This window comes from Athene noctua, chromosome 9, assembly GCF_965140245.1.
Source record: "Athene noctua chromosome 9, bAthNoc1.hap1.1, whole genome shotgun sequence".
Classification (NCBI taxonomy): Eukaryota; Metazoa; Chordata; class Aves; order Strigiformes; family Strigidae; genus Athene; species Athene noctua.
This window is the reverse complement of record NC_134045.1, coordinates 20761837-20786504: the sequence shown is the minus strand read 5'-3', so window position 1 is coordinate 20786504 and position 24668 is coordinate 20761837. Positions and strand designations below refer to the sequence as shown.

The following is a 24668-nucleotide window of genomic DNA, read 5'->3' as shown; positions in this document are numbered from 1 at the left end:
AAACCAAGTGTCTGACAACAAATGAAGAATATGGAACAAGCATTCATTTGTTTACTCTTGACATTCAGTGCTGACACTTATGCAGTTAGTAAGTCATTCAAATCAGTTTAAAATACATGGCCTGGGAAGAATTCACTAATATCTAAAAAAAAAAAAAAAAGAGAGGGACAATAGACTTTTCAGTAGGCATAATGTTTAAAGCAAATAGACTGACTTCATTCCAGGTCTTCAAGTCTCTATCTCAGGTCTGGACAACCCTTTCTTTCCACCTTCTGAGTACTACAATATAATTAATTAATGGATGTATCTGTCAGCAGATGGGAACACGGAACGGAAGCAGGGCAGCTAAAGTCAACAGAAAAGACCACATAATTTGGCCCAGCCCCATTTCATTACTGATTATAAATATTATTTTAGGGGAATAAATTAGCAATTAGATTTCATTTACAGGAATATTTGCTGCGGACAGTGACAAAGTTTTCTGATGAGTCTTCTGTCCTTTCCTAACAGCAGAAAAAGCATTGAGCTGTGTGCTCAGCTTTGCAGGCCTTTTGAGTATACATGCACAGTATTTGATTTTCCAAGACAAGCAATGGTCTGGATTGCATTCTGAAGAGCATAACTGGGCTTAGCTGAAAGCCATTTAAAATACCATGTTACTGTCTATTGAATAAGCATGCATGTACTGCAATAATGATAAATTTTACCCCATCACCAAAAATAAGGCCAGCTATTGTTTTGATAAAAAGACATTTTAGATGCAAACATTTCCTTTAGAAACACAAAACCAAAAGGAGACAAAAAAAAAAAAAATTATATCACAAGCGTAACTGCCAGCTTTGGTGATACTTTCTGCTATAATTCCTTTAAAAGTTGGAAAGTCACATACATTTCTCATCAAATGAATGGAAAAGGTTAACCCATAATTTTTTTTTTCACAAAATCACTGCTTTTAGTGCAAAAGCTGAGAGAGAAGCTCACTTTTTCCATACTAGTTCGGTAAGTGGAATTAGTGTAGCTCTAAGACCATTCAGCTCAGGGTAGTAACTTTGTTTCTTGGCAGAACTAGTTATCTCATTTCCAGTTTACTCATGGTATCTTGACAAAACCCAAAATAAATGCATTTCCCAGAAAAACTTTGTTTTACTGTCATTAAGTATGCAGAAAATAATGTTTTTATATTTATGCCACGAGTTTACTAGCAGAATTGTAACACGAGCGCCTAGTCCATCAGAGGAAGTAGGGAAGGACTTTTCAGATGCCCAACCTTTCCAAGACCCTGCCTACCCGCTCAAGTGTGCTGATGCTGAGGGACCCTGCCTAGAGGAACTGCAATGGAGAAGGGACTTTCCTACAGAGGCACAACACTGCTCTGCACTGGAAAGCGTTCTCTTCAGCACCGGGGCAGGGAGCACCAGCACACCCAGTATCCCTTTGCAGATCATGCCTCTGCTCTGTAATTAACACCGTTAGATCAACAGCACTGTTGGGGATGGGATGAACTATTCGACATGAGGAGACAATCAGATTCTAAATGACACTGTTACAAAGTCATTATCATAAAAAATTGCCAAGACAGTTGTTTTATTTGAAGTGCTAAATTAGTTTTCTTGTACTGGTAGCATTCATCATAATGTAAGTTTGACATTTCAGGACAACATTTTACGAGTAATGCTGTTCAGTGGAAAGAAATAGTGTTTCCAATTTTCCAGCAAAATGAAAAAACCCTAATTACATTCATTAATAGATTACAGTGACAGACAAGGTAACCCTAAGAAAAATATCTACATTCAAGACTCTTGAATTTAAGTGAAAGCTTTAATCCTAGTATTTCCAAATATTCTTATTGCTTGTAAACTTGAAATGTTCTTCAATTTGTTGGCATAATGGTAGGTATAGTATTCAAACAGAAAACAGAGACAATGTGCCAGTTCAGCACAAAGATTTTCAAATCTGTTCCTTTTTATATAAAGTGTGGTACTCAACATTGAGTAAATACTTTCATAACCAGTTAGGAGTCTCACCAGCCATTTGTATATGCACAGTCATCTATTAGAATCAAAAGAAACTACCAATGGTGTGATCAAACATTAAAATAAGCTCAGAGTTAAGTTTCAACTCCTATGCATGCTTAACATTCTTCTGAATTAATAGCGATATCCATCTTAAATGCATTAAAGTTGAAAGTACCACCCACAGAAGCAGCACATGTATGAGAACTCCATTTTTGGAAACATCAACTCTTAAGACAGTACTGCTAAAAGAGATGAAAATCTACAGCCTAGCAAATCAATTCTGCGTATTTGGGACAAGTAGATCTTGTTTTTCAAGACAAAAAATTCTCTCTGTATCTCAAAAATGACTTTACTTTTCTATAAAATGTATCATCCAACATTGCTATCTTTGTCTTATTTCAGTGTGATGCTTTTGCAATTAATAAAATTCCTCAAATATCTTCTACAGATTTTTTTGGCAGGCACAGAAGACTCTGATATATCCACAGTGATATTTAATAACTGCAAAAACATGTTGTCACTAAAATAATGGATGGAATTTGACTATGATGTTTATATTTACTGTCATCCTCCTTTCTAAAAAAGGATTGATGCTACTATTCTAGAAACTTCATAGAAACAGAAAAATAGAGGTTGGAAAATCCAAATTACTCAAATATTATACGTCTCAAAGGAAACTTTAAAAGCTAAGTAATACCAGAAATTCTCTGATTACAAATCCTCATACAGATTATTGCAAAACTAATAAGTACTGCATCATTTGCTGTGCATTTTTACACTGAACTAAGCACGATAAATTCAGTACTATGTTCACATTTCCCCCCTCCCCAAGAGAACGAGTACATCCTGCTACTTTATCACAAGTAAATAATACAAACTCAGGCCATATAACACAAAACAAAACATGGAACCATTTTAATATTTCAACTGGCAAATGAATTCAAGTTATTTTTTGCCAAATCTTCCACCTCTATTCTTCAATATAATTCTTGAATCATATAAATATTTAAAACAACTCTTCAAGACATTACCTTCAAGGTATTTAACATACAGTCATACATCTATGCTTTCTTCCTTTTTTGAGAAAGGTGAGAAACCACAGACCTAAGGACTAAGAGAGTAGGTTAAGAAAAGAAAGAGGAGAGACAGAAAGGCATATCATCTTAACACTGATACTGGCAGTAAAAACTACATAAAACTAAGGACAAATTTTTGATTTCATTAATTTTTCTGGAAAACACATATTCCTTCTTTCTTCCCTTTCTCTAGGAACACATACACTCTTACTTAGAGAGAAGGCACAGGAACAGTAAAATATACGACTACAGTAGAAAGAAGTTCAGGATTTGAAAAGTATCGAACGCTAGCTTTTTCAATAACTCTCAAGGAGCAATATACAATGGAAGCTACTGAACTACAAAATACTAGTGAATATCCAGTGGAAAAACTAAACACACTCCTTAAGACAGTCCCATCAACCACAGACCTATTTCCCTCCACATGGGATCTAGCCAATGCTTCAAGCTGGCCAAGGAACATCCTGCAGTTTGAGTCTTGCCTTTAGAAAAAAAAGAAAATTACCACACTCATACCTGTAACACAAAAAAAAAAACCCAAACCAACAAACCCAACCCAGTAAGTTCCCTCACATTTTCCTCAGTAGAAAAAAAAAGATACCTATATATACAGTAAACTTTGGAATGAAGAACTGACAAGAACTAGAAACACTATTAGTATCTCAGTGGTATACCTCCCAAAAGCCTAGAAATATGAATTTTCTATACATACACATAAATTTTCAATGGATTTCCTGGAAGAAAGTTTTTAGGAATGTTAATTCAGTTATGCAGTTATTACGTCCAGGGAAGGCCAACATGATGATGAATGACATGTCACACTCAAAAAACAAACAGATGAATCACTTTGTCAGGAAAACAGATTCTTATTGTGTTCACCTATCCAGGAATATTAAATACATTAAAACCCCAAATATATTTTTCATTTATATATGTATAGATAGGTACATGCACACACATATATATGTAAAAATAGTGGGAACACTGAAAAAACATTATGTAGTACTCTGTGTTTGATATACTGTATTATTCTTGGACCTTGCAAATATACTTTTTAATGACTTTGCTCTAAAAGAAGGGACTTTCTAGCTCAGATTACTTGGACACTCTTACTGTTTACCCTTCCATCTTTTTTGTAAAGTCAGAAAAGACTTCCCTGAGAACTTCAAATAAATAAGATATCCAGCTGCACAAACACTATACATTCTGTTAGATTACTTTGGCTTCCCAAGGAATATTTGACTTTCTCTGAATGTAAATGATTAAAGAGAATCCATCATATGAAACTGATTGGTGAACTGTTTAAAGTGGTATGGCACCTCTTCAAAGATGATATAGAGAGAAATGAAAAGACCATGTTATGATAAAGCATCTCAGATATCCAAGGGGTTCTAGGGAAACGTTAATGTAACGAAGCACTGCATCCCCCAATTAAGAAATAAAAAGTATTTAAATGATAGTTCCATAAAATAGAATCTACACTGCATTCTTTTTTAAACAATTTGGTATTTCATCTATTCTAAATATGGCCAATGAAAGCTTGGGGTTTCCTGAACATCTGTCCATTCATAAATAGCAACTTAAAAAAAAAAACAAACCATAAGGAAAGATAAACCATGTTCTAGAATCCACAAAATTTTTATTGCTCTGTGAGTTATGCTCACAAAATGACACGGGCTAATAATGTTCAATTATGTAATTTCATTATTTTTACCATTTACCATTTAAAATTTGGGCATACAATTTTAACTTTCAGTGGTCAAAGAAACAAAAACTAAACTTTGTCCAAAAGCACTGCTTTTCCTGAACTTCAGATGTTTCCTAAGAGCTCTGTTTCCCAAGAGCTAACTAGAAGGCTTAGTATCAGCAGGGATGTATGTGCATATAAAAGACAAGGAAGAAGGAACTATGAGAAATAAAAGATGCACTGCTGCCTAATTGTCACTTCAAGTGACATGGACAAGAAGGCCTCAGTTCAAAGTGTTTTGGTACAGTAAGAGTTTGAATTTAATTCCTACTCATTTAAGGAATAAACAGCAGATTTACATAAAACAAACAAACAAAAAAACCCAAACAAACCACGCAAAAACCTAGAGCCAAAACCAGTTCAGTTCTTGGACTCTAAGTCGTCTTTCAGTAAGAAACTTTATTTAAGAGAAGAAAAATGAGAAAGTGAAAAGCACTCTAATGAAGAACAAATATTTCTTGTAGCCATTTGTTCATAACCCCACACCCCTCCATCATTAAAGTCTTCTCAGAATTTCTAAAATTTGGCAGATGGAAACAATTTGAAGTGGAACCCAGATTTGCCATCTTACATCTTAACCCCCACAGGATTGGGTTTTCGCATTTCATATCACTCATAGCACCAGAATGTCAATAGCTGAAAATATCTGGTTCAACTGAAGTGCCCTGTTTAATTTGTGTTTTGCTGTGTTTAGTTTATTTGCTAGCTGTACAGCATAGGAGCTATGTCCGTCCAAAAAGTTAAAAATTATTAATTAAAAAGAGTTTTTAGGAACTACTTTTTCATAAAGAGTGATTAGAAACTCATTGCTAGCTAAAAACTCAATCTTTATCTATGAATATTTCAGACTATCTTTCTAGAATGCTAGCAACAGATCATTGGATCATTATAAATGAACTACAGCACATTGACTCTGCTTTTGATTATAGTTATCTCATTCATAAAATGTTATCTCTATTACTCTCTTGCTATTAAAGAAAATGAATAATCCTGTGATTTATGTGCTAGCTGGTAACTGAGGAGGTCTGATCCTACTGTGTTATTTACAACAAACCAAGTGACCTTGCTCAGGCACACAAATGAGAAACTGTGGGGTCACAGGCAGGGTTGAGTCACCGCATCTGCAGTAACTATAACTGAAGGGCTCTGGGGTGCAGCAAGTGGCACCCAGAAGGCTCCAATATGCAGCAAAGGGTTCCCAGAGGGCTCCGGAGTGCAGTGAGGGGCACCCAGAGGGCTTTGCAACAAAGCAAAAGGCAATGGAGGACTTTGGGGTACACTTGCATTTGGTCTACAGCAATGCACAGTAATTTCAGCCAACAATTTTCACTGCTAGCTAGGCTAAATCACCAAAGATTAAACCCTTATTAGGCAAAAAATACTCTATGAAACCTCCTTTTGTTTTACCAGACCTTCTTAAAATTATTAATATAACAATATACTAGCATAATCTGAAGACTCTTAAAGAGTGGGCAAAGGAAGACCAGTAGCAAAGGTAAAAATTACTGCCAGAGTTTGGAGATACATTAAGAAGACCTGAGCTGGCACAATCATAAAACTGTTTTAGACCACAGCTGCCATTTTCCTAAGTTAACAGACACATGTTTCCATTAGCACTAAAAAAAAAAAAAAAAAAGCATGAAAAAAAGTAGAGGCAATCTATTTTAGTTTTTAAAAAGATCTTCAAGACATTTAAATTCACTTCCCTGTGTATTCAGGAGATGACTAAATTTTAACCTATATTATTCCCAGCAAAAGTTACTGTTGTTAGCTAAAGATAGAAAAAGAATATGAACGTACACATTTACTTTTTGGTTTATACAACTCGAGTATGCGATACATTCAGAAAAGTTTCTCACTGTGTACTTTTGCATACATTCCCTTTCCTAATTATTTTTAACAAAGCTATATGATAAATGATTTACTGTTTTCCTAGCAACACTTCTTGAAAAATATTAGATTTATGTAAACAACACCAGAAAATGTTTTTCTGTGTGGCCACAAACCCAGAAGTGTCACAAACCTGACCTTAACCAGAGTTTAACATAACAGTTGTATGGCAATGCAGCACCCACTTTCGAGAGAGAAGACTATATTTCTAATCAGTCAGAAGAAGGAAGGGAGGCCAAGAGGTTGTACATATAAACCTGCAATATTATCTAGTGCTCCTTTTAGATATTTTCCTCCCTGACAAAACAGAAGAAAACATGAAAATAATCTTTCACAAAGAACTGTAAAAATACAGACCTCCATAAGGAGAACATTTTTTTTCCCAAACTTTACATTTTCATCTTACCTCCACATCTCTTTGTAATACTTGACATTGAAAAAAGAATATCTGTACAGCACTATGCAAAATAAATGCAAACAAAAATCAAAACCCCTCAGAACCTTGGAATTTCAAGCATTTTGAAAGTATTGAATTTCACTACCTAAGCACCTAAAAAATATCTTTTTTTACAGTCTCTTCAAACTCACAGTTCTAAATTTTAGTCATCTTTGCCCATGGAAAATCGATCCCTTACTTGTTTTCAGTTATTGCAGTAGATAATCAATTTTTGCAGCAAATAAAACAAATGATGATGTCTCAGTATGAGAAAGATCTCAAGAACACTAGAACAAGGATTAGGCAAATTGCTAATAGCGAGTATAGTAATGACACACACACAAAAAAAAAAGTAAAGGGACAAAAAAAAGGCTAAATATCCTGTTCAGCTGTTTCTGTCACACTGCAACATCTTGCCTGTCACCCAAGCACCTCAACACTCATAATACAACAGAAATGTCCTTCCTTATGGTTTCTCAAATACATTTTGAGCAGATCAATGCTGTGTAACACCTCAGAGACACCACGGCACTTCAGCTGCAGTTTAGCTCTGCAAGTGATGGTGAGTAAAAGAGAATGAATAAAGAAAAAACAGGAAATTGAAATCTTCTTTGGAGGACTGCAAAAGAACGCAGGAAAAAAAGTACAGTGAAGAAAAGTCTGGGACTTCCAGACAAGAAAGAAATTATCGATGCATCACACCAGAGTGCAAAACTAGAAAGGATTTACTTTTAAAACCTTTTGTTAAGCACATATTATTTCATTTGTAATGCAGCTCTTACCCACAAATCTGATACACACACATACACACCCCCCCATTATTCAATAAGGAGGTCTGTTTCTAGACAGTATAAGAATCTGAATCAAGAACAGAAAATAACTGAATGCAAAACTGACTTTCTGCAAGTTTGAGAAAGAGATATTCTGTTCTATGCTGCAATCTTCTCCAGATTTCAGGCAGGAGATGATAAGGTATCAGACAGGGCTGGATGTGAGGTTGTGCAGAAGAGTAGGATCTGTGGGCAGTTCAGACCTGTATGCAGACATTCCACAAGGTGTATATATAACTTTCTAATCCAAGAAGGCTTTCTGAGGCTGAAAAATAGGGAAATATGCTTTCTGATTTCAAGTTCTAATTTAATTACACATAATATAAAACATTATGGGCTGAATCATAGAATACCAGCTTGGAAGGGACCTCAAGGATCATCTGATCCAACCCTTTTGGCAAAATGTTTCCCTGCCTTGAAGCCCACATACTTGGCAGGATATTCTAGAATTCTGCAAGGATTTAGGGGGAGAGGAATAAATTCCTCCACAAAACTACAGGACATAACAGAGCTGCTCCACAAACAGCTATGGGGGTGTGTTGGGGACAGCCAATTCCATGGCCATTGCTCCCTTCGAGCACTGCTCTGCACACTGAGCCCCTGAGCTGCTCTGTCTGGCACATGGATAGGTTTTCATAGACTTTTCATTCCTGTGGTGTAGGTTATGGGGGACGGATTAATTCGCCCTCATATTTCACGCTACATTTATTTTAGCAGGAAGTTAAAATATGTATCAGTTAAATGTAAGTTTGGTCATAAACTAGCTTATATTACATTTTATTACTAGATAGGACACAGAAATTCTAAGTGCATAGAAGAATTTTTGCACCATCATTCCAAAATGATTAACAACTACTTTGGAGGCATTTCTTTACCATCCCATTACAACTAATCAAAATATTCTTCCACATATACCTTCTTTCCTTTTACCCAATTCAGTCAATTTTAAATAACAGTATTTTTCAAGGAAGGATATGCTATCAATGTTCAATAAAATAACTGTCCTTCCATGTTACTAGAGGTACAGTCCACAAACCTGTGTGTCAAGAGAGAGCTGTTGCTTAGCATTGCTTTAATGTTTACACTTCAGGCATTAATCCAAAAAAAAAGGAGAATTGCATATGTGATTTATACACTCTCTACAACAACTGCTAATCTCCAGTAGATAGTCCCCTTTCACTCTTTCTTCCTCTTTCACTTCCTGCCCAAAACTCAATTTGAGAAAAGAAACTGCCATTTTGATCAACTCTAAACTGTGAGGCTCTTTTCATAAAGAACTGCCTGTTGCTTTTCAAGAAACCCCAGTGCATTTTCAGGAATGTCTTAGGGAGGAAATACAGGCTAAATTCTACCCTGAAACATGCACATACCCACCCTGCCCATGACTGCTCTTGGAGTTGAACATGCACAGCTGAGGGCAGAATTTGGCCTGAACTGTGAATTCAGTAATGGAAGCCAACATCAACTCAACACAGCCCACACAGAACTTTGGACAGCAAAAAGTGTTTACTTAAGGAGGGAATACTATCCCCAGCTCTAAGGGTTATTCCAGCTTCTTTAGCAAAGAACAGGGGAGAAAAAGAAGAGCTGATGAGACTGCAGGGCCTCTTTTGGGCTTCTATCAAAAGCAAACAGATGTGATCATTAGGTAGAAGCAAGTCACTGCCATAGATGCAGATTCATTTCTTGACAGAATTTCTGAGTTGATGTTAGGTGTGAGCACAAATCATCACATGAAATTTAAATTTAGATACTGCCAACATATGGCAAAAGTAAAACCAGTGAAGCAGTTGTAGGCACAGGGGGTTCCTCCTGCCCATATGAGCATTGCAGTACATGCCAACTGCATAAAACACTCCTGGGATAATATCAGAATGACAAGAATTAATTGTTTTATGTAAAATTAAGACATTCAGAAGACTTTAGGGCTCTTGAAAATATTCCTTATAATTCTCAACAGCAAATACTTCAAATACAAAATCCAGTTCTGAAAAGCTACTATCTTCAGAGAAAGAGGGAGAAATCAAAGAGCAGTTCAACTATCACTCTTTTACACAGTGAAAAATTAAGGGCAAACTGGTCTTACTGCAGCTAAGTGGCTGTTTAAAGGTGACAGGTTGAGCTCTTCTAGTTGTAATTTATATCTCGGCAACAGAACCAATGTTTTATTCCCAACCATTAAAGGGGGGTAACACATCTGCTAAAACTCTAGCACAATGGCTGGCTTTGCACTGCAACAGGAAATGTAACCCAATAGTCTCAGAACTTCTACAAACCCTAGCCATTCCTTAATGTAAAAGGATTTGAAAATTCAGTTCACTGAAACATCTGTTAAGCTCTTGCTACTCTAACACATGATATTCTTTCTGCTCCGTTACCTGCCAACAAAAATATTTGGTTCTATGTAAGACTATCACAAATGTGTGATCATGGCACTCTGCTTCTGATTTTATATGCCATTGTACACTCACAAAATCACCTGGGGGTGACAGTAGATAACATACTCAGTGTAAGCTCGAAACTTACAAAAAATGTATTTAGTTTTAATCTTGTATGTAATAGTAATAAATCAGATGGATTCTGAATGACTAGCATTAATTTAAAACAAAAGAAACAACTTAGTCAAACTGTTCTTCAGGCAACTTTCAAGAAGAGAGAGAAAAGGAGAGTGAGAAAGAGAGAGGAGACAAAGAGAGTGAAACAACACCAAAAAAAGAGGTAAAAAAAAAAAAAAAAAGACAGAAAAAAATCCCAAGGAAGCAAAACCCTAAAGCCTTAGATCAAACCACCTAAGCCTATGCATGGCCTACGCAGTAACCTTAGAGCTTCTCCTCCAATCTGTTATTTACCATGGCCGCTTGTTTCAACTGACATTTAATTATACTATAAGCGTTCTGCAATTTACTGAGTAACTATATAGTGGTAAGTAAAAGAGAGGCCCTTTGAACATTAGTAGAGTCACAGTAACTACAATAATAAAATGGTACTTTATTTGCAACTGTTGCTTTCTACAAAATAATATTTGTTCTAGCAAACCCTTGTAGATTTTAGATCTTAAAAAGAGGTGGGTGGGAAAAGTTTCCAGTGCTCTACTTTACCAAAGTACTTTCTGTATACCTATAACCATCAGTGATTTAAATGCTGTGTTATGTTGCAAAAGCTGACCAGACAGCTCTCTGTGATTCAACAGTTCATTTTAACCAGCACAGACATACCACAATTTTTATGCTGTAGTCACTCATAAAACAGGTCTGGAGAATGTGAAGTTGCATTTCTTCTTGCAGTAAGGTACGACCTTAAAATTATGCCTCTGAAAGCCTCACACTTGAAAGACAGATAAGCCCTAAGTATGTTTGTTCTTTCAGGAAAACCAGATTCTAAGTGATCTGCAACCTTTTCTTTAAGCAGAAACTTAAATTAGCCTGACTTCAGAAACTGTCCTAACTACTGAAATTAAGTCATCGTAGCTGCAGAAAATAACAGCAAACAGGTAGGTAAGAGCCTAGTATTACAAGACTGATTCTCAGTGCTTCACGGAACCAGCTAAAACCAAAGAGCTACCAGCACTGTTTCTAAGCTAAATTCTGTCATGCTGAATATCCCAATGCTGATGAATCCCAAGGCTGCATGAACTCTCCCCACAATGGTGATTCACAGTATGCAATACCATGCATTTCTGAAAATACTACCTCCTCATCGACCAAATGGAGTTATTCAATGTTCAAGAATTGAACAACTACCTCAAAAAAGTATATTTCAGATACACAATGTATATTTCTTCATTGCTGGAAACAAAACAAAATAATTACTAAATTGTTATGATTTCTAGCAAGTAAACTTTAAATAGATGAGCTATAAGTACCACACAAAATGATGACAACTAATGAAAGGTGTGAAGACTAATTTCTCAGTAACAACTTGCAGACAGGACAGACTGTACAAATTTTATTGTTCTGGAAAAATTAGTAAGGAAACAAATGTATTTTCTAATTTTCTCCTGCATCTAGCTTCAAAGTTTGCAAAAGAGATAAAACTGACTATTATTCCGAGCTATCCACCACTCACAGAGCATCTAGTAAGTGCATCTTTGTGAAACAGAAATTAAAGGTGTAATTCTTTTTTATTAACAGCTTTTACTAGAATAATACAAAAGGCCCCAGTTAGAATCAGGTATGTGCAGCTGCAGTCTCTGTGTGTGTGTGCATACATGCAGATATGTGCGTGCATCTATGCAGACTCCAGGAGGCTCTATGGTTCAAAACGTGGCAAGGAGCTTCAAACTGGCTCCAGAAGGATTAGACTCACCACAGTGCTTGCAGCAACTAAAGCTACTGCTTTAGAGATCAAAACTCGTACAGGCTTATCTGCAGGGCACCTTGCCTGAACTGACAGACCTTACCTCTCGCCACACAACCTTGACATGGAGCTCTAATTCCATGGACCCAGCTTAGTTGCAACTCTAAATGCAGCTGTATCATGCTGCATTGTGCAATGCAGACATCCTTGCAAACACAGGAACAACCTTGGGACTGCAGCTCTAAGCTTTAAAATACATGCTCAAAGCACTCATTTAAACTCTGGGCTGAGCTGCCACAGAAATACTGAGAGGAAGCCCACAAAAAGATCCTCAATTAAGTTTATGCCAGGTTAGTGAAAGCACAATCCCTAAAAAAGAAGGAGCAAATCATTTGCTCCCTACAGATCTTAAAACAGAAAAACTCTTACACTGATGATGGTGAGGATTTAAGCTCAGCTTGTCTGCATACCCAGGAAGGGGCACTTTTCTAGTTTTACTAGAAATCAAAGCATTAGTAAGGTTCAGGGGAACATAACAATGCACATCAGAATATGAGTTATAAAACTGTTGCTTACCCTCAACCCATACCCTCCACCATAACACACAAATAACCTCAGTGAAATACCTAAGAACACAAAGGACTTGGTGGAGTGACTGGGCTTGGACTAGAGTGCTCTACTACTCAGTGCTGATGTTTTTGTACTGTATTTTGTACTCTCTTTTATATACCACGCATAAATAAAAAGAAATTTTCTATAAAGAAATCTATAAATTGTTTTAAAGAATTCAAAATGAACTTCAGTATTTTATTTTTTTCCTTAGAAGATGAGATTATCTGAGCAACAAACACAAAAGGTTCCTTTGTGAAAATATGTCAGAACAAATAAAAATAACAATTCATAAAAGTTTCACATACTGGATCCTTTTCACAGGACATTAGTAACATTCACTTATCTATTCTCAGGAGAACTTCAAGAATTTGTTTAACAAACTATCCCTCACACAGCAGAGACATGGTATTAAAGGTCCTGGTCAAAAAACTGTTTGTTTGGCTGTTCGAGTGTTTCAACTGCTGTTGAAAGATATTATTACTTGTCCCAAAGTGCCAGAATGCTCACTTCCCAATCTCATGGACATAAATAGGTTTTGCATATGTACAGCTGCAAACTGCAGGCAGAGGTTGGAGGTGTGAGGACTCTCCTGACTGACACAATGTCAGTGCACCACGCTACAATGTTTGTATTTTTGCTCTACAGGTTTTACTGCAGATCCAGTATTGTCCAAGAAGATGTTCTTTTTTGGACGTGTAAGCAGAGATTTAAACACTATAACACATGTGCTTTCCACTTACATTAACCCAGTATAAATTTAGATTAATTTCATTGTCTCAGTGATAATGAAATGTACAAGCAAACTTCTTTGTGCAGCTATACATAGAAGTTTTACCAGTGATTTGCTCAGCTACTGTAGGTTATGTGGTAGTCTAAGCTATTTAAGGGTGGATCCCTCCGCCTCAACAACTCCTTCTCTGCTCTTTTTCAAATAAAAACAATTAATTTGGTCTGCATCACCAGCTCAGGGAGACAGTAAGTTGTGCTACATCACTGGTAAAACTTCTGTAAAAGGGGCCTGGTTTGGGCTTGAACAAATTGCCATGGCTAGATGAGTTCTGCAGGGGTATAAATCTTTTCATTTCCCTGATTTGTAGCTGTAAACATTCAAGGGAGACTCCCTCTTCCTGCTCCCCTTTTAGGAATAGCCTTCTTTGTCAGTGAGTAACAGATGTGAAACAGTCAATAAGGTTAAAGGAAGCCAGTTCTCAATAAAGTAAAAGTCATCCTCTGCCTAAAAAAATACTTTGGACTCCTTATAAATAACCTGGGTCAGAGGTTCAAGGGATAAGAGCAACCCATCCAAGCACTGGAGATGCTGCAAATTCTTAAATAATGAAGCGTCATAATGCTGGTTATGAAAGAACTGTGTAGCCTTTCATTATGTCATGGTCCCAGCCAAAGCTCAATAGAGAGAAAGGGAAAACACCCATTGCCTACAGAGCTTTGTAAGAATCCAGAAAATTGTTGGGTTGTTGGTTTTGTTTTTAAATATGAATGAGGGTGCTTCTACCACTGAAAGCACCTTCCCATAGCCATTAATAATGTCTGTAGTATCTCTTCTAACTAGGGCATCTGTTTACATAAAAAATGCAGTCAAGCATATTCCACTTAAAAACCAAAGCAATTTTTTTTATGTTTTACATATACTGAGCACAGAAATAACTCTAAAGTATCCCACACCTAAGATGTAAAACTCCCTTAATCACGGTGAAAATCATCTATTTGAACAAGGAAGTCATGCACTCCATCTAACAAGGTACCTTCGCTGAAGATTGACAAGGTTAATCCAAAATGGTTGCAGAATCCTCTTCTAGAGCACTACCTTGGCACGATGTTTGTCATTAGAATCAAGGTTGTAGTTATACAAGGCAATAGGTCAAAGCAGATACATATATCTGGATTTTTATAACTTTACTCCCCTAATTTGAAAAATGAAGATGTGTAAAATACTGTAAGTCATTCACTTACCATGGATTTGGTGAAAGGTCGAGCCAAGGTAAACAGCAGGGTATACACCCACCAGTTACGATGAATGGAGGAGTAAATCATATTTCCAGGATGGACTGAATTAGACGTCACCCCATGGGGAGAAAGGCGTCGGTTCAGCTCGTTGGAGAAGAGTATATTGCAAAGCTTGGAACGATTGTAGGCCAACATAGCCCAATACTCCTTCTTAGATGGAGAAAGCAGGCTGAAATCAAGTTTTCCAGAGGAGTCTTTAATTTCTGTAAATCTAAAAAACAGTAAATATGTCTTAGATACCCCAGAGTTAATTTCGCTCTCATTAAGAACAACATAAAATGTAGACAACAGAGTAGAACTTGGCCAGAACCAACATAAAACAACAGCTTATTTAGCTGTTGAAAGCATCTACTTGAAATTGCCTGAGACCCAAGGAACAGTCCCATATAATATGGCAGTAAAATTACTGAATAATTAGCAAAAGCAAATGATAAATAAAAAGAAGACAAAAAGGCTTTAATGATTTAAAGGTATCTTATGTAAATTACGAATCACTTTATTTTAAATCCAAAAAAAGGTTTTGCCATAGATCCATGAAAGCACTATCAATTTGAAGGAAATAATGTAGGATAAAATAACTCTGCAGTAGAGGAAGAGAAAACCAGCATCCTTTCATTTCTCCTTCTTCCCTTCCCCTGATTATTTCATCCAGTGCTCACATGCTGCACACTTTCATTTAAGTGTTCAAGTAAGTATGGATGAGTCTCACTGCTTCTTAGACTCTTTTTTAGATTAAAAATTGATGAATATAAAGGGGTTATAACCTTGGTAACTTGCCATCAATAGTCTTATATGTTTAAAAGATAAATGTAAACAAAGCCAAAATGAGTTCTGGCAGAGTATAATGTTTTTAAGTATACCCATGGCATGGCTGAACACAAATCAAAGTAACTAGTTGATGTTTTTTAATTGGGTCTGACAGAGTCATTAAACACCAGCTGTTTGTTTCTTTCCTTTTTTTTTTTTTTTAATAACAAAGTAGTGAATGTTCTAAAGACATTTAGATGAAGAAAAGGAAGTTTCCATATAGCATTTTTTCCTCCCAGTTCTTACAATTTGATTTATCAATTTACTGGTATATCTTAATACTAGAAAATAATACTACATTTAGTTACAGATTTATGTTTCATTCAGAAGAGCTACTAAAAATAAAAAGGATTTAGCAAGCTCTTTTTAATACTCAGAGTTTTCAGAATCAGCTGGGGAGAACAGGGATAAACATAATTATAGTACACACTAGAAAAATGTTTTAAAATATCTTTACTAATTTTGCATCTTATGCCCAGAAACGAAGAGATCAGCTGGAATTTCTACATTCCTTCTGTGAGCAGCATTATAATACACTCAGAGAAAAGCAACTGCAGTGTGTGAACTCAAGAGGAATCCAGGATGTTCTCTATCTTGCAGAATCAGCCCTTCAATTTCAACACAAAATTTCTCTTTCTTGATTTTGTTAGATAAAATACATTTCTGGAATTAACAGGACTATTCTGGGAGGAATTTCCTATATTCATTCCTCAAGTAATTATGACACCAAAACTAAATAAATACTTTGTGTATACTGTACAACGGAATCACGGTGGCATATTTTGAGTCCAGTCCTGCAAGTGTGCTTATGTGAATCAATCTTACTTATGTCGGCAATCTCATTGAATTCAGTAGGATAAGGGCTGTGCAATCAAATTAACAACAGGGAAATAAAGACAGAAGGAAAGTCAACCTACTTATTATTCTGATTTTAATATGATGTGCTTAAATTACCCAAAAGCTTAATTTAAACAGAATTCATTTGTGCTGAATCCAGAGAAGTAACTAGAAATGAACGAAGAACCAGAGAGGCAAATAAATATTTTGCCTTGGAGCAGTCTAGTGTAATATTTTCTGCAAACACGGGACTTTATTTTTCCCCTAACAGGGGGTCTTGACTCCAGCGAAAAGATCCAGCCAAGGTTTATGGAAGTAATTAGATACCAACACTTCTGTTTTACAACATAGTTTAAGGCTCAGAGTTCTCAAGTAGGTCAGAAAGTACTACTACCCAATAATACCTAATGTCTAAACTAACTCCTTACATGAACTTCTTGCATTAAACAGATTGGGGGGAAAAAGCACAGTTATTTACAATGATCAGTTTAAATGTTAAGATACACCATAATACATGAACTGGACCCCTTAGAAAAAGGGAAATTTACTAGTTGCGTTTATTATTTTATTCAAACATAGACTATTACTTATTTTTTGATGGGCTTCTCTATAAACCTTGGCTGATCTTACTGAGTTAGCAACGAGCACTTTAAAAAACATTTTTGAAAACACAGATAGAGATGTCCAGAGATGTGAGCTCTAGTTGTCCAGAGATGCGAGCTCTAGTTACACATCGCACTTAATTCGGTGAAAAACAAAGATGTCATTTAAAATACTATCAGAGATACGAACTTACAAAGGGGAACAAGCAGCTGACAATTCAACATAATCTCCCATTAAATAACAGCTCATTTATACGTATCCCGTTGTGCCCTCCACATCTGGCAAGTGATTGGAGTTGGCAGATTTATTTCTAGAGCTATCTTGCCTGCCCCGCAGTAGCCTCCCTCACTCCTAACAGGACTCTGCTACTTGCTTTCACAAACCTGGTGTGATTTGCAAAGATAAGGATGTCCAGATTTTGTTACCACCTAATTACTAGACATTTCATGTCTTTTAACACCGGGGAGGATTGTTACTGGCATTTTCTATTGCTTCCTTTCATTTCAGCCATCATAAATTTAAAATGGTAAAAGTAAATCTATCTGCAGTGTGTCATTTATACCATAAGCCCCTGTGTTTGGAAGTGATAAAGGTTTCAGCCTGACCCTTGGCTGGTCTCTCTCTACCAGGTCCCTGGGGTTACATTTTATGGAAACATGATTAAAAAAATAAGCTTCATTCTGGGTCACTAAAACATTTCAGAAATACGAAGGCAGGGAAAAAAAAAAAAAAAAAGTACTCACACGTTCTTCCTTTTTAGTTTGCTAGAGCTGTTACACACGACCAAAATTGAAATAGGAATCAACAGTAATGTTTAAAGCTGGATATTACAGGTCTAATCCTGCAGTCCCCGAACTATATCAGAAGGCAGTAAGTGGTTTGTGCCCACTAAAATTCAGAATTAGGACATGCATTTTACACAAGGAACTTTATTTAAATGAAATCCATCTTTTCACTTATTAACACGAACACCACAAGCATGTCTGAAATAAGACAAACCTCATCAACATCTTTTTTGCCAACTGTACTTCTCCTGGCAGTAGAAAAGACAAGCATCTAACATTTTAATTAAAAAATTCGCCAAAAGAGGCATGGCCAGATTTCTAATATATATTAACTGCACTACTTCCTACTTTACAATTATACAGCTAATGTCTGCATTGAATTCCCTAATTTCTCATTATAAAACAATTGGATTTCATCTAGCAGTTTTTAATTGCATTGTTTCTCCTGCTAAAATAACTGCACATTATTCTTGGTAAGACGTTGAAGTTGTTGAATGACAAATCAATATAGGTCATGCCATTCAGATTTAATCAATTATTATTCCATCTCCTCGCAAAATCAATGAGTGGTCTGAAATGCAGCAACAATCTGCATTCATACAAAAAATGATCAAAAAATACCTACATACTGTTATAAAACTAGAACACACTTTATCCAGCAACAGAGCCAAATCCAGTAACATCCACAGGCATTAGTAATGCTTCTATTTTTAAAAAGATTATTCAAACACAAATGCTTCAGATCAAGGCCTTTTATTTTCAAAAACTTTTGCAGTTCTCCCATAACTGTTCAATTCTAAGGATTGAAGATTTCAGCTCAATCAAAGGTAACGTTCACCAACCTGTGTGATTCGGAGGACACCACCACAACCCTAGCAGGAGATGACCGGCGTAAAACATCTTCCAGAAGCTGGACAAGATAAAAATGACCCAAGTGGTTCACCTGGAAGGTGGCCTCCAGGCCATCCTCCGTCAAGCCCCAGGGAGCACCAAACACCGCAGCATTGCAGATCAGTATGTGAAGAGGCCTGAATAATCAGAAGTAATGAAGAAAATCGAATCAGAAAAAAAGAAATCTCAGTGAAATACAAGTAATTCCCTTCCTGTGTGAGCTGGGGCAAGGTGTGTCTTGGGTGTAGGTGTGAGGGCTTTGGCAGTGGCATGGCTGCAGGGTGGTTTTTATGGGAAGGACTTCTGTGGGAAGGACTTTTGTGTGAAGGCTTCTGCCCCGGCCCCAGCGCAGGGCACAGCCGAGCCCTCAGCGACACCGAGGGCACCTCTGGGAAAGCGCATTTAAGAAAAGGCAAAATGCCACTCGGCGACAAGAAACAAAGGGAAAGAAGTGGAAAACAGAAACATGAACAGCACGGTGAGAGAAGAAAAGGAGGGAGGAGGTGCTCCAGGCGCCAGAGCAGAGATTTCCCTGCTGCCCGGGGAGAGCCCACACTGGGGCAGGTGCATCCTGAAGGGCTGGAGGAGAGGAGCCAGGGCTGCACCCCAGGAACAGTATGAGGAGCAAGAGCAGCAGAGAGGAGCTGTTGTGTCCTGACCACAACTCCCCATCCTCCTGCGCTGCTCAGGCTGGGGGAAAGCAGAGTTGTTGGGATGAAGGAGTGCAGTTGAGTCAGGGGAAAGGGAGCAGGGGGGAAGAGGGAGAAGGCGCTGTTGTTTCTGTTTCTCACTATCCAAATCTACTTTAGTAAATTAGCCCACCACAGCGTGTCATCTCAAGGTGCCTACCAGAGCACACAGCTTTTCCACTTCAGAAATACCAAGCAGAATGGTAATGATTTGCATCTCGAGAACCAACAGGACCATAGCAAACTCCATACGTCCTGAACATTCACAACAACAGTGATCAGCCGATGGAGGGCTGACATGCATGGGCAGGTCACCAGAAATATCTCAACACTATCACTGTTCTCCCAGTTGCTAATCAGGAAACAGTCTCCCTTCTGGAGCATTTAGAAAATAAACTTTTCCTAGGGGAGGAGCAACTCCTATCACTTTCTTATGTGGGATACACATCTACTCATGCCATCTGCACAGTCAGTAGGGGAAAAGCGATTAAGAAATAAAGACACAATGCAACAAGGCATATGCCCACGTTTTATACTTCTGCAGCTTGTGAAGTATGCTGTTAAAAAAATACAAGTTGATAAAGACCGAGTTGGAAAATAAAAGCATCCTCCAGAAGCTGTAATCTTTGGTGGAAGAACTGCACACAATACATATACGATCCTTGAGACAGAATCCTTCCTCACCCAGCTCAGCTAGCCCAGTTTAAATAGAAATGCCATGATGAAGGAACTCGAAGCATTCTTAATTTGCTTTGTAAAGGGTAAATTCTACCAAACTAAGCTAGAAAATAGCCTAGACTGTCACATACCTCTCTCGTTCCAAAATCAGGTCCAGAAAACTTCAAAATCCTTGATGTCTCCACTGTAATCTCAGGATGCCATACACCTTGAAGCCTTCCCAACCTCCACAGCAAAATCAAGGACAAACACCCTTTCTGGTTTTTCTCGTCTTTTTTTCAAATCCTTACGAAACACAGCAGAGACTCCAGTTCTGGACCTCAGATGGATCTGCATTTGCTAGATTGTATCATCTCTAAGGAAACCTTGGCACCAATGGTGTATTCTTGTCCTTGAGTCAGAGTCTGACGCAGCAGACCTGAGCAAGCGTACCTGAGCTGGAAAACCTCAGACTTGAGAGTCTGCATCTGGCATCCCTGGCCCTGACATAATTAAACAGGACAGGTCAAACAAAATAATGACAGACAAATAAATACCTTTCATTCCTGCACTAACCCTGAACTAATACCTGTGATGTCCTAACACCAGAATATTAAGATCTATCACATTTGTTTATTTAGCCCATTCCAGCCTGTAATGTCTTCACTACAACTGGCCAAATTCAGTGATCCAACATCAATCACCCAACATAAACTTTAATTCTGAATACATGAAACACAACTGGGAAAAAGAGCTGCTTGCCCTCTGTTCTTCTCAAGTACTTTCTCAAAGCCCTACACACAAAAGTTGATAGGAGACCCAGAGTCAGATCATTTTCCTACATGGTTGAATGACAGATATACTGTAAGTTTGAGCATCTGCAAAAGGAATTCTAGAAAAGAATGTGAAACATGAAGCCCCAGGTTGTCAAACAAACCTAAGTAATTAGATTCCTTCAGGCATGTCTGAAAACCCCACATTTTGATAGCCCAGTTTTCAAAAAAACATTTCTGGGGGAATCAAATGCACCTCAGGTGAATACTGAAAGAGCTGTATAAGCATCAACATAAACAGTAGGCTGTATTTCCTTATTAAAATAAATTTCAACTTCAAGCCCACTGGGAAGTTACCAATGTAGTCTGCTTTAATAAGAAGTTAACAATCTAGTATCTGTACCTGTGCCAACTTGGAGAATTTTAACAAAAAGCTTCAGAAGCTGTATGAAACGTCTGTGTACTTTGGGAAGCTCATTTTCTGAAGTGCTGAATTTCTGATTTGCTTTTTGGTCGGTGACACTTACATGTATAATATGTTCACATACACACTGCACCCGAAAAAGAAACTGAAGATAAAGGGGGGCTGTCCTTTTAAAGGCAAGGTGCTCTCTTGCTGTTCAAACCCACTTGCCAAAAAGGCAGTTCTTTTTTCATCTTTGCAGCATCATTCAACACAGTGCAAGCAGGCTATTTATTAAGATATGCAGGACCATATTTTTTAAATGGTACCCGACATTTTGAGGCATATTTTATCAAAATGTTTTAAACTCAAGTTCATTTTAGCTGTTTGAGATTACTCAGCCAAGAGGAAAACAAAGCATCAGTGAAGCTCAAGAGTGCATGTGTGGAAACTTCAGATGATTCATCATCTCTTCTGAAAGTTTATGAAAAGCTCTAGGAAGAATTAATTTACAGATTTGTAATTCCGCTGGGAAAAAGGAACAACTTTCTTCAACACCGATGCAATTTTTGATATAAGAGCCTCCTGTATGAGAACCGAAGCACGTGAGTACAGCAGTAATAAAAAAATTAGCATCACCATTCCCTGCCAAAGCAAATATGGCACTTTTAAAAAGATCGTAATTCTATTTGATAATTGTCATATGTTCTATGAAGTAACAGACCACAGTAAGACAGAAAGGACACACATATGATCCAAAACTGTATTCCACCTATCCAAACTGTAGTATCCTTCATTAATACTAATTACACAATAACTACCAGAGGCAAAATACACACTCTATACCTAAGTCTGCCAGCTCAATTAATTAAAAAGATGATTCTAGAATTATAAAATAATAAACGTAGTCACTTTTAAATTATCAGAGCATTTAATTGGGGTTTATAAAAGAAGTAAAATTATGCTTCGGTCCTTTTCATAAGATTTATATTTTTCAAACAACATTTTGTTCTAATTTTTTAAGTAAAATTAATTAAAATTAAAGAGACCATAAAGTTAAACATATTTACAATATTGTATTAGAAAAATATGAAAATAAATACAGAGACATTTTAAACCAATATCATACTAAAAAGGTAATATCAGATTCCCTTTTAGAATTCCTTTATTTTCAACTAGCATTAGGGGTTTTAAATGGTTAAAAACTGATTTCTCTAGAAAACACCACAGAAAAAAAACCCTAAAGGGTTGTTTCAACAGATACTGCTGTTGTCTTCATTTCAGCTCGGAAAGAACCACCTCTTGGATTTGGATCCCTGTCCATTAAACTATCGGTGTCTCTCGTCAGACTGCTAACAAAGGTCCAATTACTGAAAACTGTCAGCTAAGTTTTTGTGACCTGGACATTTACACACCGGGAAATGAATGAGATTACCTATGTAACAGCCACCATATAGTTATGAATTTCAGCCACAGATGACAGATTCTAATCTCAATGGTGCAGAGCTCTATATCACTGAATGTATCATTATGCAGGAACAAAATTTTTAAGATACATGACAATTCACACCACACATCTGGCACTACAGCTATGCTTTATGACAGGAGTATTTTTAAGTGATAGCAGAACTATGACCTTGATTTCACAAGTTCATTAAAAACATTGCTGTGATCTACATTAGGCTTCCTCCTGAGCTCAAGGAAAAAAAAAAAAAATTCCCCCTCGGTTTAAAATAGTTTGTAATCTACATCAAAGGCACAGCTAAGGCCAACAAAAAATGTCAGCAGCAAAGGAAAATTTTCTTTAGTGTTTACTCCTGGTATCGACATTACCAAGCCGCTCCCGCAAGCCATGACACCTATTTGATATTTCTGGAAACACTGTATAGTTAAAACCTAAATCATTGCAGAGTGTTTTGAAAATTTACCCCTATGCCTCCTTAAAATGTCTTCAGTCAGTGACTGACTTCACACCAAGTGAGCTAACGTGCTCTCCCATTACAATTTAAGTATGCACTGGGACTTGAACATGAGCTGCTCCATCATAGCATGTAGTCACCGTTTCCTACCCTTCACAGCATGGCAGACTCAAGAATACACTGCTTTAACTGCAAGCTTTACGGCAGCTCTAGAAAACTCTCCCCGTGTTGCTAAGTGTAGCTGCAATTTTGTGGAAATTTAAAAGTATGTGGAATTAACAAGGATATTCTTAATTGTGAATATTTCAGCTGAAAACCATCCACTATCTTACGCACTTCACGAGTCTGTTATAAGTTTTACTAACCCTTGCACTGGGAAAGTCATTCAGACCTTACACGCTGTGCTCAATTCACCGTTAGAAGCAACAAAGCAATCCAACTGCTCTGCACTATTTGAAAATACAGTAAGCGAATACATTAGAGAGATACAGAAATTAAGTTGTTGCTATAAATCAGTTAGTTATGAAATTTAATAATCAATTTGTTAGCACCTGATGTAAAACTATGATCTGTCAGCAGCCTCCCAAGCTGGCTGTGTGCAGCAGTAGATATTTCCAAGGGAATTAATTACTGATGATTTGCAAAGGTAAGAATAATATTTTTCAACAAATGTAGCCTGTGCACTAGGAGGTTAAACAAACACCACCAAAATGTCAACAGCGTTCTTGGCTTTGGTGTTCTCCCATTTCAAACGTAATGAAATAGTTAACCAGAAATTATGCAAAGGGAATACTTTCAAATCTTCCCATGAAGCAGAATGTCACACCATCTGGGGCACTTCTCAAGTGATTTGAAAAGTTCACACTGTTTGGAATTACACAGAAATTCAACAGAAAAGGCCTCGCCATATCCCCAAAGTCCCATAAGCAACTGTAGACCTATGTCACGGCCAGCAAAGAAGGCAGAGTTGTGACTTCTCTTCCACAAAGAAGCAAAGTCACAGCCCACTGAACTTTTCCATCCCATAACTCTGAACACCCATGTTGCTTTCTCTGGAAGTTAGAAAATGGTGCTTCTCCTTGTGAGGGAATGCCTATATTCACAAAGGAAATAACCAACATGCAAGGTAGGCTTATGGCCCTCCAGAAAAAGGGCGAGATCTCCAGGAACGCCTCTCAATTTTACAAGCAGCACTGATAGGGAACTGAGCAACAAGAAAATCACTAAGAGTCAGACAGCAGCAGGAAATCTCAGAACCATGCATAATCTGACACTGACCCAAAAATATTTACTTGTTTGATAGGAAAAAAAAAAAGAAAAAAAGAAAAAGAGCACTGTTTAACTCAGTGAATTTTGGAAACCAGTGCTTAATATCTA

The 24668-nt window shown here is 37.1% G+C and overlaps 1 protein-coding gene across 2 annotated transcripts in view; it reads right to left on the bottom strand.

Annotated features, from left to right (window-relative positions):
- The window catches only part of WWOX (WW domain containing oxidoreductase), a 529888-nt gene that overhangs the window by 382734 nt on the left and 122486 nt on the right, over nucleotides 1-24668 (bottom strand). For both annotated transcript variants that reach the window (XM_074912958.1, XM_074912959.1), the window contains 2 exons: nucleotides 18802-18987; nucleotides 14874-15138 (listed from right to left, as the gene is read on the bottom strand). In XM_074912958.1, the coding sequence (XP_074769059.1) occupies nucleotides 14874-15138; nucleotides 18802-18987 (451 nt within the window). The remainder of the gene's footprint in view (nucleotides 1-14873; nucleotides 15139-18801; nucleotides 18988-24668) is intronic.